The sequence below is a fragment of the Tasmannia lanceolata genome, unplaced genomic scaffold (genome assembly GCF_043159265.1).
Source record: "Tasmannia lanceolata isolate RefF3 unplaced genomic scaffold, GAP_Taslan_0.1 ptg000007l, whole genome shotgun sequence".
NCBI classification, from domain to species: domain Eukaryota; kingdom Viridiplantae; phylum Streptophyta; class Magnoliopsida; order Canellales; family Winteraceae; genus Tasmannia; species Tasmannia lanceolata.
The window spans coordinates 16,166,419-16,188,066 of NW_027518684.1; the positions used below are offsets into that span (position 1 = coordinate 16,166,419).

A 21,648-nucleotide genomic window follows, 5' to 3' on the forward strand; every position below is an offset into this window, starting at 1 on the left:
ATTTAAAAACCATGCTTGTTGGAGGGATTCATATCAGCCCTTCACAAAAAGCTGAAGGGCTGATTTTCGCAACAATCTCTTAAATTGAAAAAACCCTACAAATAATATTTGAATTGTGGTGGTTCAAGTTGTTTTTCCTAAGTTTCTTTTTTTCAATATTGTAATCAAACAATGAAAAAGCATTAAATTCTAGAAGGAAAAAGGGAATCTAAGAGTTTGCATAGGGAGCTTAACTCTTATCACTTAATTAAGTTGTGACTTGTGGCAATCCAAATGGACGGTTTGGATCATCCCATAGCGTATTTTTGGGGAGTTTGCATAGTTGGATCATCCCATGGTGTTGGTCGTACCGTATTTTTGGGGAGTTTGCATAGTTGAGCTCCTTATGCAAACTCACATGCGCGCACACACATGACACACCACCATACTTTCATGTTAGTACCATATACCTACAATGAGAACATAATGCATGTCACAAAAAAAATATCAAACAGTGTTTTTCAAATGAAAACTATTAACATATCATGCAACAGCTAATAAATATATACACAAGCTGTTAGTGATTTTGGATTTTCAAAATCATGTATTTTGCATGTTTTAGTGTTTTGGAAAATGTTTTATCAAAAGCGTTTGGGAAAAAGAAAATGTTTTCTTAGAAAGATTTGCTTTTTCAAAAGGATGTAGAAGTGTAGTTGAAAAGATAGTCCCGTACCGGATGAAAGAAAAAAAAGAGAAGGGCTTATAAAGCACTACACTTTTCTATTACTTGTTTGATTGCACATTGGGTTGAACCCATGATTGGACCCGCGGGACGGTGCAACGCACTGTTCGCGTGCGACGTGGGCAATGGGCTATAGGGCGCATAGTGACGCTTTTTTAGGCGCACTTTGCACTTCGCACGTATGCAATGTCGCTGGGCCCATAACTCCAACAGTCAAAGAGTGTGATCAAATGGGTTGTGTCCCTCCCCCCAACGGTCAAGTGCCAAGGGGGTGCGATCCACACCATAGATGGTTGATCTAATGATGACTGGGTTGGAGAGAGGTTTTACTCAAACCAACAGTCACCTCTAGGATCGATCAGGACCATTCAATATCAATGAGTGCGATCTAACGGTCAGATTTCAAGCATTCTGGAAAGGTGCCCTGTAGATGTGTTTTTCACACTGAAAAGACACCAGGTGGTCTACAAAATGTGCAAAATTCGGTCATTTCAGATATGAAAACGAATTGGCAATTCTGACAGACTTTACACTCTCTTCTACACTCCTACAAAATCCCCAAGTATTTCTACATACTATTTTTCTTTTGTTTACTGTTCTAGATACTGTTTTTCTGCAGAAACATTATCTAGAAATTTCTCTAAGGCTTGAAATTTCGGAAGAGCATTTCGGGTTTGATTCCGCTAGTGCTACGCGTCATCAAACATTGGTAGGGCTTCCCTACTAGGCTTCATTGTATCTTGGAGGAAATTCGCGGATCCCCTTTGCACACTATTAGTGGGGGCGAATCTTGTCTTAAGGAAAGTGATATCACGCCTTGAAGCAACAAGTTTCTGTTTTCTATCAACAACAGTATCCTCAATTTAATTTTTTTTTTCCAACATAAGCCATCAGCCAACACTAGATTGAATAGTAACTTCCTTAAATATATACACAACTTAACATCCAACACTAAGATTAAATAGTAACTTCTTTAAATATATACACAAGTTATCAGCCAACATTAGATTGAATAGTAACTTCCTTAAATATATATACAATCATCAGCCAACAATAGATTGAATAGTAACTTTCTTAAATACATACACAAATTATCAGCCAACAGTAGATTGAATGGTAACTTTCTTATGAACCACAAATTATCAGCCAACACTAGATTGAATGGTAACTTTCATATGAACTCCGTAACCTACCTGAGAAACTGTACTTTTGAAATCCTCCCTTGGGTAGCTGGAAACCTGTTTGCTTAGTGGTTAAGAAATTGCGTCCAGCTTCATCTGTGATGGTTTCAAGTCCACACGCATTGCAGAAGGACTCTGCTTCCGACTCCTAAAAGGTCCAGATGCAAATTTTAAATCCAATACTCATGCTTGATTGTGTTCTCATGTACATATGATGATAATGCTTTTCAGGGAGTGTGAAATTGTTTATCAAAATCATACCTTCATCATTAACAGCTCAGAGAGGTGCGCTAATGGGTATGGTTGAAGCTTGTAGCCACTGTAATTGATAGAAGAGATTGCTAATGCACGGACCTTTTAAAGATTTCATAAAGGATACAAAAATCAATATTTATTTATTTATTATTTTTGACACAAAATAGAGATAGATCAAGAAAATAACCAGCACAAAAAAAAGGACAGCTAACGAGAAAATGAGATGGCCAGGTTTAAGAGTTGTGTATTTTCATAATGTCGGCCTGTAAGTAATTAATTCTCTTTTCGACAAGCACAAGATGCATATAAATGGCAGAAGATTAATGAATGGAATAAATGTCCAAGGCTGATTGGGGGCACTAAAGAGAATACATCCTCAAAACAATGGGGAAGATTAAAAAAAAAAACTATTCTCCTATGTATCCTAATTAGTAAGACGAAATACAATGGAGAAGACAGCACCATCTGTCTACTTTAAGATACAATATAGAGGATTGGTGAGGGTTATAAGTATCACCTACGAATAAAGAGAAAAGAATGCCACACAGAACTCGCAAGAAAACATACAATTTTAAGATGAAAGTTGTTAGTTAGAAAGCATCTGGTGTCGGGCACTTCATTTTCTTTTTGGTTAAGATTTAAGATAGTTTAGTTTGGACTTAAATTATATTTTTGGTATAATGCTTTTATGTTATCTACATTAGTAGGATGGTTTCCATCTTGGTCTTCCTCTTGAGGGTTGTAAATTGATCCCTCGGGACTGGGATTAGGAGGTGGAAAAAAGTGAGTCTAACTTGAAGGCGGGAAAGGAGCTACGCATCCCTTCCTGGCTGGATCACACTCTTCTGAAGGCAACACTCTCGAATATTCCAACCTACTTCTTGTCCATGTTTTGGATCCCAGCTTATGTTTTTTCTTTGTTTGAACTGGGAAAAATAATAAATAATAAAAATAATTAAAAAATATGGATCCCGGCTTATGGTGTGGTGAGGGTTGAGAAAATCCACCACAATTTCCATTGGATTGATGCATAAACTGGAAGTAGGAATGCAAGCAAAGTCCGCCGGTGGGGTTGGAAATGAGGCTCTCTTTGCTAAATGGTGGTGGAGATTATTCTCTAATAAGAATGAACTATGGACTAAAGCAATATATTCTAAATACCAAACGGAGGGATGTCGTCTCAAGCTTGGTGAAATAGGGGACTTCGAGTTCCTCTTCATGGAAGTCGCGTAGTACGAAATTCAAAACCTTTATGCATAGTCTGGCTATATGTGCGGCAAAATGATTGGAGGCATTCTTTTGACTTGATAAATAGTGTGGTAGTATCACTATTGCATAGGCATGCCCTAACCTTTTTGCACACCACTCTTGCATAGGTATATCCTAACCTCTTTGCAAAATATTTTTGCAAAAGCTGTCATATTTAGGGCATTCATAACTGATTATGTGGACTGTTCAAGACCTAACCATACTTTTACCCCTGCCATTCTCCCCAATGCTTCCGTGAGGATATCTGATGAGTTTCTCAAGCTAACATGTAAGTTAAGAGGTCATTATTTCTCATCACTATCCTAATGAGCTGATTTGGATCCCTGACCATATAGTGGGGTCTTTTCCGTTAATTCCTACTATTCATTAGTAGCTAACCCATCCTAGTCGGACTTTCCTAACATTTGGAAATCTAGGGCATCCCCAAGAACTACTGTCGGTGTGTGATGCATGGCAAGATCCTCACAACCAATCGACCTGTGAAGCGAAATATATGTGAACAATGTGATTGTTGTTTTTGTGGCAACCTTGCGGAGTCACCTAACCACATTCATTCATTGTCAGTGGATATCAAATGTGAAGACCCATAAATGTTTCTGCAGTGACCATACTGAAGACCCAGACATGGGAGATACGGAAATCAAAATTTTGAAAAATTACATAAAAGGAAATGGAGAAAAAAATTAATCAATATGAACTCCTTCCATACCCTACGCATCTGAAGTTACAAGCCCTTCAAAAGTAAAACAAAAAATAAACAACAAAAAGACAATGTACACATTCAGATGGACAACCTTTAAGTGACACCCAAGTACACACGTCTAACTAAATATAGGCACGACAAAACACTTCACCAGGCAGTGTGATTAACAACATGCATGTTTTGCATATTCCAGGCCTAGAACAGAAAAACAGAGCATAAAATAAACATGCAAGAATAAAAGAAAGCATAGAGCAAGATGCTTCTCTGAATGAACAAATTATTAATATGGATATACAAAAGAAAACCTCATTGATAAACGGCTCTATAAGAAAGAACTGTAGATTGGATGCTTCGGCTGCTACAGTACTGAAGAAAGACTTATAGTTTCCCATTCGAAAGAACCTGTTAAGGAAAAGAAACTTTTAGAATGAATACTATTTCTGATTGTGTAGTTTGCTAGCAGATGACGTAAAAAAGAACAAAGCTGACTCATTTTTAACTTTCCATCCTAAACAAACAAAAACCAAAAAAAAAAGTAAAAAAAAAGAAGGAAAGAGGAAGTATGCAGAAGTAAAAACAATATCATCGATCACTACTTAGGAGCAAGGTTTTAAATTTTGGCCGAAATACCAGTTGGGACAGAAACTGAAACCACAAGAACCTGAAATTTCGGAAATGTCCCAAATTTCAGCCGAAATTTCTGAAATTTTGGCCAAAATTTTTTATGTTTCGGAAATTTCAGACGAATTTTTGGGAAAATGATTTTTTTTCACAAATTTACTATTTTTCGAAATTTCAGTTACTTTGGCAGAAATTTTGGTTTCGTCCGAAACCGAAATTTAAAACATCCTGAGCTTACCTTAAAACAGCCCGCGCAAAGCACATCTCCTTTGACTTAACAATGGTAGAGGCCAGCCGGCGAAACCACAAAGAAAGAGACTCGCCCTGTAGATAAATGATACAGTCAAAGTCATAGTGTTACCTACCAATTTCAGTGAACAAGAATAAACAAGGAGCACTGTGATCAAGCGAGAATGAAGCCAGAGATTGACCATTGATTGGCTGTTAGAACCAAGATGTAGAAGCACATAAAACGAATAGAACTCAGCTTCATTCTTGTTAATAGAGTTGGACATCCGATTGATATCATACAAATTATAAAGTGACACAAGGGATTTCATGAGCTGCTCCATGTTGAGGAAATGCAGGGAAGAAATACTTGGATTGCTGCTAAACCTGGGAAGCTTGTGGAGGGAAATAATATGGAACTTAACCTGCATGGTGAATTATATCAGTTATGTTATAAGATAAAAGAGTGTAGATGTTTTAACTAATTTGCTCCAATATGCGCAAATACAAGATATCTGTATGTTGGAGCATACAATCAAAAAATGCATGAACAAATGAATGAATTGAATTGAAAGACAAGTCTTTGCGCTACTTGTTCGGTGATGACCTTTTTTACTGGAAATGCTTTATTAAAAAGAGTGCCAAACCCAATGACTCATATGCAAACAAAAAGAAAGAAAGAAAAACTACATCAAGGAAGGAGGTGATCAAATGTCTCAAACACAAGTATAACCACCCCCGAATGAGCCAAAAGATCATTTTCAGTACTAGCGAATACCAAACATGCTGAAACGACACCCAGTGCCCCTCAACACTTCCAAAATTTCCTCAATAGCATCAGAGAAAACTTCCATGTGTAGCTAGTCCCCGAATTCATCCAGCGAATCCCCTTCCACGATAAAAGAATCAAGGATGGAGTGATCAACGAGCCAAATTAAACACAGCAAAGCCTGAACCTCTGCCTCATTAGCATCAATCTCACCAAATGGGTCAGAGAAGGCTCACTGAGACTCTCATCACTGTGGAGAAGGCCCAAACTACCTACCAGAACCGGGTTCCCCAGACTCAAACCATCGAAGTTTGACTTAAATAGCCCAAGGGGGGAGAAGGAGATCACCTAGGAGAAGGTTTATCCACCACGATCCTACCCAACCGGATCTCATCCCAAGATTTCCGGATAGAGAATTACGAAATGCTCCGAAAATCGGGAAGAGCAACAGCCCAATGCACAATGGTGGTTCGGTGATGACCTTAAACATGTAACATTCAGTTCAAGATTCAATCTTTGCACATGTCCTATAAAATGAAAGAAAAAAGAATGCAGATGAAATGTAGCATATATTGAAGAGTTGTAATTTCGTGAGTTATAAGTTAAAAGAAAATTTGAGGAATCAAATAGTAATCAGGAGAGTGTTTTCACTTTTCACCATATCCATGCTTCATCTCTACTTTTTTCCATCACAAATGTACTTTATAATGCCTAGCTGCCTCAGCCTATCTAAAACATTGATTCATATAATACCTTGTGGTAGTTAACAAATATCATCACTGTTGTTGCCACGGTCTCTGTCAGAGCTTAAGCCAGATGACATACATTGCAAAATACACAAAATATGGCCACTGGTACAACTGATTTCATAAAAGCTTATGGATTTCTTTGTTTGAGCACACGTTCTAAAAATAAAGGAAATTCATTGGAGCAATCATATTGATTGAACATTTCACTTGCATTGTTTTTCACCTTGAAAAAGCTTATGTTTAACTTTTTTTTTTTTGGTATGTACTGGATAGAAATTGTGGGGTCACCAAATCAACTCTTACATCCTAACCAGTAGTGAACAGTAATACCAAAATAGTTGTTGGTTGGACCCCCACACCCCACCCCGGTGACTAAACCGGTTGCATCCTTTCAAATCCTATGGTGCATGGGGCGACAAAACAATATATTGTATTCCTTTTGTTGGCTACCCAATAATTGGGAAAGAGCGCTTGTTGTCCGTAGCTAGGGCCAATCAAAACTTTAAAAAAAAATTAAGATAAAAACTAAATAATAAAACAGGGGCACCAGTGGTCCAGAACATGTGGCATCATGCCATTCATATGCAGAGTGTAATGGTAAGTGTTTCAATCATATCATTTTCCATATGTTTACGAATATAACTAGCAGATCTGGACCATGGATCACATAGTGGACCACTAACACGGATGACATATTAAACATATGCAGAGACGCATATCATATGCGTCTAGAGTATGTTGTAGAGAAAGGCTTTGTACCATGATGATAGAGATAAAAACGTACATAACAAGATATGTAAAAATTCAAATTGAATACGATGTTATATTGATCAATATTTCTCCAATGGGGAAGAATAGATACTTTAATGTCACAAATATCATTCTCGGAAATTTCTCAGCAAGGGAAAATATCAGTACTTTTTTTTTTCAGGGTTATATCGGGGAAATAATAATAATAATAAAATTATTTAAAAAATATATAAATATATAAAATTTACGAAAAATATAAAAAAAATATTAAAAATATATAAATATATAAAATTTACAAAAAAAATATAAAAAAAGATATCGTAAAAATATCAGGATAATATCATGATATTATCGCGATATTTTATGATAAAAATGAACAGTGGGCAACTTTAACGCTTTGACGTCAAGTCACGTTATAAGGGGGGCGCATGTCAGGGGGTGAAAATATCATCGCCCTTTTTAAAATCTCGGGATTTTTTCGGGATTTTGTCGTTTTATCAAAATGTCATGATGAAAACACCATATTTTGAAAATATCGGAGATATTTGTGACATAGGTTCACATGTTCCTAGATTCACAAGAATATTCACAACTAGGGGATACATCAAAAATTGCAAGGAAGTTGTACCATTTCCTCATACATGTGAATTGCTTGATCATTAATGATGTTCTGCATGCTAAGATCTTGCCGGATAGCCCTTGTCCTATCAAAGACAAAGTCGTGCACTACTTCAAATGGATATTTCGAAGAATCCAATAAGTTAAACAGGTACGTCAATGTGTCCTGCAACACTTCCAGAGGGCGTATGTCTGATGCCTGCATATGCATCGCCGAGATGGTTCTGCAAAACTAATAACATGGATGAATGATGAACCATCTTCTGCAGCAATTATAAAGATTTGATACATTAACATACAAAACTAAAAATGGCGATAGAAGCAAATTACATAAGGTTTTTCACCTCACGTCAACATCAGATTAAAAGTCCAAGCAATTCAAAAACCAAGTGAAAGTATGCACAACATAAGGACCATATATGATGAAATCCATTGGAGTCTTATCAATAATCAACTAATAGACATGCAGGGCTCAAAACTCCAGATATCTCAAAAGTATGTGGCATATAATATCAACCTCGGAACATTAGGTAGTCACACGACTTCAAAGCAAGATACCAAAATCACAATAATGATTAGATTATAATGTATCAGGTGGAACCCAAATGAAGAGACTGGCAGGACCCCTTCGCTGTTTATGTTTTGGACGTCCGCTTCAAATAACAAATGAAAAAGATTGACTAACGGTAGGAGATGTCTTCCTGTCTATTATAGCAGCTGCCTGTATAGGCCAGATGTACTATGCCCGCAACGATAAAATGCTAATTCTTGTATCAGATACTGGATAGATACTATTGTTGGTCAAAATTACAAATGTTGTAAATGAGTTGCTATGTTCCTAGTCCTCCTTCTTGGTGAAGAGGGAGAAGAGATGACCAGACTATTAGATTGACGGAGCTATGGAGTTTGCTAAGCAATTCTTAGTTGAAAGTCTTGACTTTAACCATAGTCTAGTCTCTTTCCCTATGTTAAGAGCCATGACAAAGTGTGTTGTTTTCGCACCAGTTTTAGCTAATCTCAGTGACCAATCGGTCATTGACTTATATCTAACTCAACGACTGCGAGGCTCAGGCTATAGGGTGTGTGATGCCCCTTTAAGACCTAAATCAAAGAGATGGTTGTGCCACCTTCTAGTCATGTGGTCCCCTCATAAGTCTTCCCTCTGCCTTCGTGGTTATGGCTGGCTTTTCTCGATCGACCCATGGTCAATTGTTATACAAATAGGGCTCCTCTGGATAGTTGTGAAGCCTTCAATGTTGGTATGGAGACCCCCCCCCCCCCCCCCCCCCCCCCCCCACACACACACACACCCTTTTGCTTACCTTAACTATGCTTCAAAGGGTGAACTCCACCTATTTTGCAGCTATTGAATTAGGCGATCCAAAAATCCTGCCTCTTCCTTCTCCGCCTCAAAATATTCCTTCCTTTTCGACTGGTGGGACAAAGTCGCATGATTGAATCGGCTTTGGCACAACTATGGGAGTGAATAACTTTTTATTTGATTGATAATTATATGAACATGGATAGCTTCATTGCTCTCAGTTCCTCTCCCAGTGCATCATCATAATTAGCCAGGGGATGTCGTCTGAGGGATCTCCGAGGACATACAGGAGGAATAGTTGCAGGATTGGAAAATATCCTCTGAATCGAACCATTCCCTAGATTTACTTTAGCCAATGAGCGTGATTTTTTCGGCCCAGGGGAGTGTACTCGGTGCAATATCTTACGTAATGGTGTTCCCACACTGGACCTCCTTCCCTTGTGCCCACTCTCCATTCACATGGTTCTCAAAGTGGAGGTTTCGCCAATTAAGATCATAGGCCTCGCAGACTGAGCCCGAGCTCAGAAACAGTTTCCCCATACATACATACATACATATATGCACACATTTATTTGTAAAAAGAACTGTTGTCTGAGTAATTAGAAACAACAGACATGATAAATGGATCTCTTTCAGAAATTAGTCTTATAAAAAAGATGTTTCAGACATCTAGGAAGTCATAATGATGAAAGCAAACTCCGTAAGAAAAAAAGGTATGAAAGGAGAATAAAGTCATATATACAATATTACCTTTCTCACTGCAAGGCTTGGTGACGTTCTTCTAGGATTTCCATTTAACCTTTCAAAAACAGATAAATCACCGAGTCGCTCACGTTGGGCCCTTTCCTTTGCTATTTAAACACATACGAGATGAGTACTATATTTAAGCATATACAAACAAGAATCATCCAAACTATTATGTATTCCACGTTAACCTGTCATTAAATTATTGCAACTAAGACATGGTATTTCCACTACAAGGAATTTCATATCTATAAAACCACTTGGGAAAATCACGAGAACAAAACATTGTCGAAAAATTGGAAACTTCATATAATTACATACAAGTTTATACAAAGCCCGCTAGTGGGGAAGGCCTAGATTTGATGGCTTGCACTTCCATAGCTGGATGTGGATGTGGCTATAGTTCTAAAGTGGTGGTACGAGGAGGGGATTAGGAAGGCTGCATTTGAAATTGAAGGCAATTGAGCCCTAGGATCTAACGACATTTATTTGGTAATCTTCCAATACTATCAGGATATTATTAGAGGCGACTTTAAAGTGGTATTCAAAGAGTTCCACAAGAAATCCCATTTAAGTAGGTACGTAACTATCACCTTCATATCACTCATGAGGAAAGAGGGGGCAAAGCACTCCAAGACTTTATATCAATCAACTTGGCAGGGTTGTATAAAAATTTAGTGAAAATTTTATCATGTAGGCTAAGAAAAGTTTAGGCAAGTTTATTTCCACATTTACAAGGTGCTCCTGTGATGGGAGATACATCGAGGATAGTGCTTTGATTGAGCTATGAGCGAGTAGACGTCAAGCAAGAGGATGAAACCCCAAATATCATGTTTAAGATAGACATGGAGAAAGTCTGATTACATTGATTGGGAATGGAGAAAGTCTGAAGACATTGTTTCGGACTTCTCTCAACTATATGCTAAGTAGGATAGGTTTCGAAGATAAATGGAAGATGGACAAGGGAATTTACCTATAGATATGGTTCTATATGTTGGTGAAGGGATCTCCTAATGGATTTTTCCAAAGCACACTGATTGGAAATGGAGAAAGTCTGATGGCACTGTTTGGGACTTCTCTAGACTATATGCTAAGTTGGATAGGTTTTGAAGATAAATGGAAGATGGACAAAGAAATTTACCTATAGATATGGTTCTATATGTTGGTGAAGGGATCTTCGAAAGGATTTTTCCAGAGCACACTGAATGGAAATGGAGAAAGTCTGATGGCATTGATTAGATGGACAATGGAATTTACCTATAGATATGGTTCTATGCATATTGGGGAAGGGATCTCCCAATGGATTTTTCCGAAGCACACTGATTGGAAATGGAGAAAGTCTGATGGCATTGATTGGGACTTCTCTAAACTATATGCTAAGTAGGATAGGTTTTGAAGATAAATGGAAGATGGACAAGCGAATTTCTATAGATATGGTTCTCTGTATATTGGTGAAGGGATCCCCCAATGGATTTTTCTAAAGCACTGGAGGTTTTAGTAGGGATGATCCTTCTGCCCCTTATTATTCTCAATTGTCATAAATTGATAAGCAAACTCATTGCAAGGAAGACTAGGAAGAGAACATAGATGAGTGTTTCGATGAATCAGAGCTTCAAGACAGACATTCTTAATTTGTTGACGATATGCTACTCACCTCTATTTTGGTCACTAGTTGAGGCATCAATTATTTCTATGATCTACTTTTAGGCATGGTTTAAAATTTCGACCGAAATCCGAAATTTAGGACCGAAATTTCGGATACCGGTAGGGACCGAAACCGAAATTTTCCGAAATTCAATTTTTCTCCATTTACCAAATTTCGGACCGAAATTTCGGTTTTATGACATTTTTTTTTTAAAAAAAAGTGTTACAAAATTTCGGGTCCGAAACGGTTACCGAAACCGAAATTTTAAACCTTGCTTTTAGGTATGATCATAGTTTTAAATTTCGACCGAAATCCGAAATTTCGGGTTTCGGTGGAGACCGAAATCAAAATCGGGTATACCTGAAATGTTACCTCAATTTCGGTAGAAATTTCGTCCAAAATTTAAGGAATTTCACCTAAAAATCTCGAATTTATTTATTATTTAATATTATCCCAAAATTTCGGCCGAAATTCCCTAAATTTCGGTAATTTCGCCCAAAATTTTGTAGGAGATAAAATATTATTTTATTTGATTTCGTCAGATTTTGGCTGAAATTTTGAAATTTCGGTTTCGGTGAGGACCGAAACGCATTTTGAAACCAAAATTTGAAACCATGTGTATGATGAGACAATTTACATTAGAGAGGTGAACATAGAAAAAGCTTAGTTACAGAAATGGGCATGGAGGAAACCATGTTCAGTGAGATATAATTGAGGATTTCACAATGCTAGAAGTGTCACAAGTGTTTATGGCACCATATGGTGGAGAGGTTGCAAAGAATTGCACAGTAGAATGTCAACTCTTCACCTTTGCAGGCTACTGATACATAATTCTCTTTAAGATGGCACAAGAGCATTTCGGTTTTTTTTATATGGGGACAAAGATTAACCATCTCAAATGGTTGCAAAAAGGATTTCTTGTGGAATGAGTGAAGAAGGCCAATAAGAATGACTTGGTCAAACAGACACAGAAGTTTGGAGATTCGACTATAAGGAGATTAAAAGAGTTGCACTCTACTCTCCATGGATTAAAGTCAAGCGTAACTACAATATGTATTGATTCTTTGATAGGTGATACTATAACCATGAGTCCATGACCACCTCCCATATCCCAAAATGATTTTTGTGTTACATTTTATGCATATAAACGTCATATTTATATCATAAATATATAGTATTAATGATTCTATTTTATAATCCACAATCCATGATTTTTTTTAATAACCAAAATGGGTTAACACTGTTTTGTCAAACCTATATTTTAGACTACTAAGTATCATTGAAGGGCTGGATGTAGTCAGCACAACTTCTCATGCTAAAAAAAATTGGAGATAAGTGAAGCAAATATAAAAAAGGAGACTGATCATTTTGATAGGTGAGAATAGCCTAATAAAAAAGGAGACTGACCATTCTAGCCTTTTTTTTATAGAAGCAGGGATAGAAACTCCGACCTCGAGGTTGAAAGCCAACGCCTTAATCAATTGAGCAAGAGGCTCAACCCCAGTGTCCATTCTAGCCTTACACATGAATGCATTAAAATCAATGATCAAGAGGAATACTATGCAATAAAAATCTAGAGCTTTGCAGCTTCAAGGAATCGCAACTCGAAATTCTTCCATCGCATTGCAGCCTCTGCAGGCAACAAAAAGCTTTTTAAAAAATAAGGGCCTTTGAGAAGCCTTTTGAAGTTAAAAAAGGGATGGAGCAAGAGATGATAAGATAACCTCTTCTTTAAGAGATGCCTTGCTTACTGATAGAGGATAAAAGAAATTTGTACGACCCCTTCTCAAAGGAGGAGGCCAAAGAGGCTATTTTTAGTCCCAAAAAGATAAGGCTCATAGGTGTGATGGTTTTTCACTCATTATTTTCCACGTGTTTGGGAAAACTATATGAAAAGAATATTGTGCAAGTAATGGAGGAGTTTTATTTCTGACACGAATCCTGTGAAATAGTCAATGCCACTTTCATACAGGTTTTAAATGTCGACCGAAACATTTCGTTTCAGGTGCTTCCGAAACAAAATCCACTTGGATTCGGAAAATTACCATATTTCGCCCGAAATTTCGCGATTTCCTTAATGTTTCAGTAGAAATATGTGAAACATGCAACTTTTCAGATAAAAAAGAAAGAAGCAAAGTTTATGTCGAAATGTCGACTCAAATAGCCCTAGATGAGATAATCAAAACCTAACTAAGACTCCCTAGACAACGGAAAAGGTGACTGATTGACCTAGACTAGCCCACAGCTAACAACCACTACCTGCAATTCAATAACTACCTATGACATACTAACAAAGAAGAGCGGATAGTTGTTGTAGGGCCGGAAACAGCATATGATGACTGCTGAGGGGGAGATTTGATGAGCGGTTGGCTCTCAAATTGCTACGTCTTACAGTTTGACAAGCGTATAAACGAGATCTGTATTCACTAGAAGGGGACATCTTGTCCCAGTCCTTACTGGAATCAGTTTTATGAATAAAATTTCATTGCCATTTCTCAAAAAAAAAATAACATTAGAATAGTTTTACCATTCAAAAAAAAAAAAATAGCCATAGTTTTATCTCATTTATCAAAGAAGTATGCACTACTCCTTCCAAGAAGCAGGATGCTTGCAATCGGAACTTGTGCATCTTGCAATAAAAACTTTCTTTTCAGCATGAAAAGTCAGAGGTTAACAATTGACAAGATTTCTTGAAAGATGCCACGTTATAAAGGGTATTCGCAAGAGCACTACTTTTACCTCACCATTACTCACCTGATATCACTTAACACAATAATGTCATACAACCAATTTATGCAAAAACCCTAAAAGACTTGTTTGGATGCCAACTATAGAATTCTTAGGAATTATAAGATCTAGTCCATGAAATGAAGATTTATCCTTGCAGTCATACAAGGCCAGTGGGTTCAACTGTTCAACAATGCTAGTAGGGCAGGATGCCTATTTGATAAGAGGTAAAGTTTGTACATTGATGGAACGAAAAATTTCATATTGGAAAAGTAAAAGGCAAGATGTGGTATCTAGGTTCAGTACTGAAGCCAAAAACAAGGTCATGGCGTCAACTACACGTGATTTTCCATATAAAGTAGTTCTTGCTGCAGTTAGAAGATTCTCAAAATACTGGACTCTGTTTGTCACGTGACACCCAATGCTGATAAATTAGAGAACTTCAAGTTCCATAACACTCCATATGAAGCAGTCCGTAGTACAGTTAGAAGATTTTCCACATACTGGACTGTGGTTGTTACGTGACACCTAATGCCGATAAATTAGAAAACTTCAGGTTCCTATGTTATGACTTATGGAGTAGTTATCCAGGAAACTTGTAAATTTTTTTCTTTTTTTTCATTTTTGTTCCTTTATTCATTTTTTGTTGTGGGTCTTTGTATTGACTTTGTGTTCCTTCCTTTGAAGATTTCTGAACAATGAATTCATGAAAACTTTTTTTTTTTTACTCATTAAAAAAAAGTTTTCATGAATAAATTGTTCAGAAATCTATTATATAATAGAAATAAGCTAAGGGAGTGACGTGGACACTGTCCCCTTTCAGCAAATCCTACGTGGCATTTGCCCCTTTTATTAAAAAATAACAAAAAATCGTTTCTCTCTCTTATTAAATCTCTCTTATCTTTCCAAATTTCAAGGTTAGTAAAATTTTAAAACATAAAGTCTTAACTTAAATCTACACCAACATTTTATGCCATTACATCCCCTTACCTTTTTATATACTTTTGATCTATGCAAATGTCTAACTTTAAGGCTAATAGGATGTTATTATGTAGAGTTCATGAGGATTTACTTACAAAAACCCCTTCATCTTTATGAAATTTGGATTGAATAAAATTGTACATGAAACTCCCATGAGGAAATATTCTCGTGCTTCAGGGCAGGACGTCCTGGAATTATGGTTGGTTTAGAGTTTTTTTCTTAACAAAATGGATGTGTCATGTGCACAATCCCGTGCATCGCACAAATGGTCCCACTAGTAAATAAAAGACAAATAAAATAACAAGAAAATTCATTGATGTGGACTCACTGTTTAAAAATTTAAGATCTGAGAGCATAACCCCAAAAATCCCATCAGTTGTGTAAGGTACCTAACCAGTATGCCAAAAGCTCCAGAGCTGATGGAACGCGTTAGGTTAATCCTTTAAACCTGTTTCATACCAGGCTGGGTCCCACCTAGTCTCATACCTAGGTGGGCCCCCACTGAGGACTATAACATTCCACCATGCTTCCGTATTTGCCATCCTCGGCGGCTCACTCTGTGATGACTTCCATTCTAGCCCTTTTTCTACGTAGCCTTTTTCCACAGGTAGCCCCCTTCGCGGCTTTCACTCTGGCTTTTACCAAATAGCCTTCTCCAGGTAGTCCTCTCTCCACAAGTCACCCCTTCCATGACTCAAACACAGGACGTGATGGCTGCTATGATACCAAATATTAAGTACCTAACAAATCCAAAACGCCAAAAGCTCATGAGCTGATGGAACGCGTTGGAACGCGTTAGGTTAGGCCCTTTATAGTTTAAACTTGTCCTTTACCTAGGCGGGCCCCACTCAGGATCTTAACAAATTGATTGATAATTCTCAGAAGAAGTAAAAAGTGTACACTCGATTCTCAAAATAAAAGTAAAATAAAGCATAGTTTTGAATTTCATTTCATATAACTCATCCTATTTCTAAACCCTAGAACCGAGCATTTTGTAATCAGCTACCAACAGGAATCCGGTAACAGATGGATTGATATGAATCATAGAAAGACGAATTGAGAGAGGAAAATATCAAACCTGGGCACATATCGGGACAGGTTCCGATCACGGATGGAAAATTGGGAGAATCTCCTTCCCAATCTTCAGTTCTCTGTTCTTTAATCGAAAATTCTGCACTTGTATTGGATCTGGAAGGAACAATCGTTTGATGTGATCTCGAATGCGTGGAGGAGTGAGATTTCTTCGCCATCCGAAACCCTAATTCTCTGTTCCTCTCCATGTCAAATTATTGCTCTTCTTCTTCGATCTTGAGAAGGTGTTGAGTGAGAAAACAACCCATTTCTACATAAGCTTACGCTGTTGGAGAACAGGAGAAGGCGTTATGTCCGCACTCCTTTTGTTTGCTAATGGCACCACCTACTTGTCGAGTTGTCGTGGATTGCTTAATAGCTAATCTTAAATTAGTGTTATCTTTTGTGTTGTTGAGAAATGATAGGATGAAGGGCGCCCTTGCAAAAATCAGTTTTTGATTTCTGCAAAGTCAACACGGTTTCCACCTTTTAGGACCAACCACTGTTTTTTGGCACCGCACTTTGCAGAAATTAATCAATATGGGCGTCCTCGAAGCTGATTTTTGCAAGGGCGCCCTTCAAATGAAATGAAGGGTGCCCTTGCAAAAATCAGCTTCGAGGACGCCCATGTTGGTTAATTCCTACAAAGTGTGGTACTGAAAAAAGTGGATAGTCCTAAAAAGTGGAAACCGTGTTGACTTTGCAGAAATCAACCAATAAGGACACGCTCTTGAAGCTGATGTTTCCAAGGGCGCCCTTCATTCTATAATTCCTCTTGTCTGAATTATTTGTGTCCATTATTTGTCCTGTGTCTTAATGCGATGAAATAAATTATTAGAAGAATGGTTAACTGAAGGGCGCCCATAAAGGAGCCCAAAATCAAAGCAACAATAAAGGAGCCCAACATCAAAGTAAAATCAAAAATTGAAAATGCCCTTATCTCTTGGAAAATGACTAAAATAACCATCATATGAAAAATGACCAAAATACCACTATCGTATGAAAATGACCATAGTACCCCTTCTTGTAGAAAATTACCAAAGTACTATTAACCCTATTCTATGAGGTAATGATGGAAGAAAGATGATATCTTTAACCCTATGCTATGAGGTATGGGTGAAAGAAAGATGATATTCTTTGTCACTTTCTAAAAGATAGGGGTATTTTGGTAATGTTATATGAAATAGTTTCGATATTTTGATCATTTTCTATAAGATAAATGTATTTTGGTCATTTTTTTACGAGTTAGTAGTATTTAAGTCATTTTCATGAGATAAGGGCATTTTGGTCATTTGCTATGATATTAGGACTCTTTGCTTATTTCCCCGGAGACATGGGTATTTTTATCTTCTTTTTTTTTATGAAATAGGTATTCTGAAATTTTTTTTTTCTTTTAAAAACAATAATTTTTTCTAAATCCTACAAATACACAAACTTTGTGTTGGGGTATTTCGGTCATCTTACGAGGTAGAGGAGTTTTGTTCAATTTTTTTGGTTAATTTCTACAAGATATGAGTTTTTTTGTTATTTTGTACAAAATATGGATAATTTGGTCATTTTTTATGATGTAAGGGCATGTTTGGATCGGCGATTGTTTTTTTTTTTTTGGAAAATATTTTCTTAGAAAATGAAAAATCTAACATTTGCTGCACTACTTCCGACTTCGAGGTAGATTTTGGTATTCTTGAATAGAACTTTCCTGAAAAAATAAGGAATAATGAATAACTAAGTAAACGTATTATTTTTTTACAAGAAATTATAGTTATTATTTTCAGTGTGAGACCCTTTTTCGCTCCTTCCTCCTTGCCAATTTCATCTTCCTCAGCCTCTCCTTCTTCCTCGCCATTTTCATCTTCCTCTCTCTCAGTGATTTAACCCTCTACTATCCCGACCAAAAAATCGGTAGTCAAGTTACTGATTAGCACGCAATTGGTGTTGTAAATGCTTTCAATCGGTGTCGTGCGTGCCTCTGATAACACTTTTCTCCAATATATTGATCTATGTATTGAAATCTCTGCAAGTACACTGTATGATTTCTTTTTAATGTCCAAAAAGAAAAAAACATTGCCCCTTTCGTGGATCACAAATCGGACTCCCAAAAAGGCTTGATTGGCTATCGAATCACAATCAACGGAATGTTGCACCGTGTACCTGTCAGTCCTCGATCAGATATCTGTCCAAAAAGAAAAAAACATTGCCCCTTTCGTGGATCACAAATCGGACTCCCAAAACGGCTTGATTGGCTATCGAATCACAATCAACGGAATGTTGCATCGTGTACCTATCAGTCCTCGATCAGATATCTGTGATGATGGCGATCATCACATGACAATCATCAAACACCTATTGCGCGCACACATGCATTGATTTATGAATTATATTATAGTTATTATTTTGTATTGAAAACTAATTTCCAACTAGGTGACTTTATTAATCTTAGCCATGTGTATTGGGGACATTGGGAGAAGATGAGTCTGCCACGTCAACTGGTGAACCAACTTGGTGTTGGTGGCTCATTAGGTGGTTGACAATTTCCCACCTAGTGAAAATGTAGTTTATCTTACGTGGGTGCGTGCGATTTGTGGTGATTGGCCATTGTGAGAATGAGAAGCCTCTCCAAGTTTGAAGATCTAAAGTCTCCATAGGTTTTTAATCTGGCCCCTAGATCTGTTTGTGAATGGACTTAAATGATATGCCATGCTAAAAATGGAAAAGTCTCTCTTTGAAGGAGATGGGAGAGTCTCCATTAAAGTTGCTAGAAATAAGCAATCACCACCTAAGGGAGTATAAATATCTTCCGGTAAATTAAAAAAGTCATTAGAGCGATAACGGGTCCACACCCTCTTGAGAGAACATAAGTGTTTCCTCTGGAACTGCATACCCTAGCTCTCTCATTCTTCCTTTATTGTACATCCATCTATATAGATCCAGGCAAACCAACTTTTTGCAGGTACCCAAGTATTGTCGACAAGGATCTTCAATGGTATCAGAGGGAGAAAATCAAAGATTGTTGTCATTATCACCACAAAAATCTGCGAATAAAGGATTGAAATCAGAGTTTCATTCTTGCCAGCGAGTTGAATCATGGTTTTGACTTGGTTGTCTTCAACCTCCGGTCACTGTCAACCATAGTTACAAATTTCGTTTCGTTTCGTCCGAAATGGACGAAACATTTCATTTGCAGATTTCGTTTCGTCCGAAATTTCAGTCATTTCGTTCGAAATTGACCGAAATTCCGGATTTTGGACGAAATGGACGAAATTTTGAATTTCGTCCGAAATTCTACGGCTAGTTTGACTGGATTTTGCAAAATTTACAACAATGCCCCTGAAACGGCTCTTTTTGGTTTTTGACCATTTTAACCTCAAAATGTGACCGTTTATAGCTGTTGGGAAGGGTATTTTAGTCATTTTTAAATGCACAATCAATTAAAAACTCTATAAATAGCCTTTTCTCTATCTTCTTATCCTCCACCTTCACATAAGTGATTCTCTTTCTTTCTCTCCTTTCTCTACTTTCACTTACATTATCTATTCTACTAAATTTCCTACAAGTCTACCCTCTTCTTCAATTCAATCCAAGTCTATTTTGGAGCAAAGGGAAGGCATACATTCAACTTACCACTACAAGAAGTCAAGAACTATTTCCAAAGGCTTATTTCAAGTGAGTGAAGGCTAATTTTTTCTTCTTCTCTTCAACTCAAGTTCAACCTCAAGGTTCTCTTTATTTCTTTCCATTTCCTTTCTTTTATTTCTTACTTCATTTGTTCCCTTCTACTTCATTTTTTTGTAATTTGTTTCAATTTTCTTTCTTCTAATTCATTTTTCCCCTTCTTCTACTTCATTCCAGAATGAGTGGGTCGGGCTCAGGACCTTCTGCAGGAGCATCCTCTATTAGTTCGGCACCCGCTAGATTGGATGAATCGGCATGGGTTTACGGTACATTGGTTCCGGGTCAAAAAAATAAAGTAACTTGCATATTCTGTGGCAAAGTCATATCGGGTGGAGGTATAACCCGCTTGAAAGAACATTTAGCGGCTGTTCCTGGTGAAGTAGCATCATGCAAAAAAGTGACTGAAGATGTAAAATATCGAATGAAGCAACTTTTAGATGCAAAGAGCAAAGAAATGGCTAGGATGAGCCTATCCAGAGCAGAGGTTGGAGGTTTTTATGGCACACCAGATGAAGAAGAAGAGCAGGATGAAGAAGACATTGGCACACAATTTCCTCAACGAAGAGGTAAGGAAGTTCTTGTAGAACCGAGTGGTACAAAAAGGAAGAAGAAGGGAATCACAGAAGGGATCAGGAATTTCTTTGCAACACGAACAACCCCTGGAGCCCAGCCAAGCATTAAAAGTGCTTTGGCTACTAAAGAAACAATGGATAGAGCAGACATGGCGGTTGACATGCTTTGCTACGATGCCAATCTCCCTTTCAACGTTGCCAATTCACCTTTCTGGCAACCTATGTTTGATGCTGTGAATGCCGTGGGTTCGGGTTATAAGGCACCTACTTATCATGCTTTAAGGGGTCCCATTTTGAAGAATACAGTGGATGAGGTAAACAACTACTTGGAGGAGATTAAGATGTCATGGAGATACACTGGCTGTAGCATTATGACAGATGGATGGACAGACACCAAACAACGTTCCCTAATCAACTTTTTTGTGTACTGCCCTAAAGGAGTCATATTCCTCAAATCCGTTGATGCATCTGGCATAGTGAAGAATGCCGATGAATTATACAATATCTTTGAAAAGATTGTCGGAGAGGTGAATCCGAAATATGTTGTGCAATTTGTAACTGACAGTGAGCCAAGTTACAAAGCTGCTGGGAAAAGACTAGAAGCCGTGTTTGGTACATTCTTCTGGACTTCGTGCGCAGCTCATTGCTTAGATCTCATCTTGGAGCATCTGTACAAACCGACTGTATTTCCTCACATAGCAACCACAATTGAGAGGGCTCGGACGATTACAAAGTTCATCAACAACCATGGAAGCCTCTTGAATTTGATGAGGAAGAAGTTCACAGGTGGGAAGGAGTTGTGCCGCCCTGCTGCAACCAGATTTGCTACAAATTTCATTAGCATACAAAGTCTGGTGTTAAATCGGAAAGCACTTCAGCAGATGTTTGTGTCTGATGAGTATAGTATTAGTAGGTTTGTCCAACACCTACTGAGTGAAGGGGTAGTTAGTATTGTGTTGGATAAATCTTTTTGGGACCAATGCAAGTACATTCTAAACATCAGCGAGCCTTTAGTGAGAGTGCTGCGTTTGGTAGATCGGCAGGACAAACC

The 21,648-nt window shown here is 37.6% G+C and overlaps 1 protein-coding gene across 2 annotated transcripts; it reads right to left on the minus strand.

Annotated features, from left to right (window-relative positions):
* Positions 1-1,673: 1,673 nt before the first annotated feature.
* SAC3C (SAC3/GANP/Nin1/mts3/eIF-3 p25 family) lies at positions 1,674-16,865 on the minus strand. 2 transcript variants are annotated; one of them, XM_077385498.1, is made up of 8 exons: positions 16,361-16,862; positions 9,936-10,036; positions 7,875-8,096; positions 5,182-5,403; positions 4,989-5,074; positions 4,435-4,531; positions 2,164-2,256; positions 1,674-2,050 (listed from the first exon to the last, which is right to left on the minus strand). In XM_077385498.1, exons 1-8 carry the CDS (start codon positions 16,560-16,562, stop codon positions 1,874-1,876), a joined length of 1,200 nt encoding a protein of 399 aa, XP_077241613.1. In that variant the 5' UTR covers positions 16,563-16,862; the 3' UTR covers positions 1,674-1,873. The 2 variants fall into 2 exon arrangements, with proteins under 2 accessions (XP_077241613.1, XP_077241614.1); XM_077385499.1 differs by having other exon boundaries at positions 1,913-2,050; positions 2,164-2,221; positions 16,361-16,865.
* Positions 16,866-21,648: the final 4,783 nt, after the last annotated feature.

Excerpts from the sequence above, each read along its gene's own strand:
- SAC3C (XM_077385498.1), bottom strand. The coding sequence starts at position 16,562 with ATGGAGAGGAACAGAGAATTAGGGTTTCGGATGGCGAAGAAATCTCAC. Across the intron at positions 2,257-4,434 it reads TAGAGCCGTTTATCAATGAG|GTCCGTGCATTAGCAATCTC; the intron begins GTTTTCTTTTGT and ends AATCTTTAAAAG. Across the intron at positions 2,051-2,163 it reads CTGAGCTGTTAATGATGAAG|GAGTCGGAAGCAGAGTCCTT; the intron begins GTATGATTTTGA and ends TGGACCTTTTAG.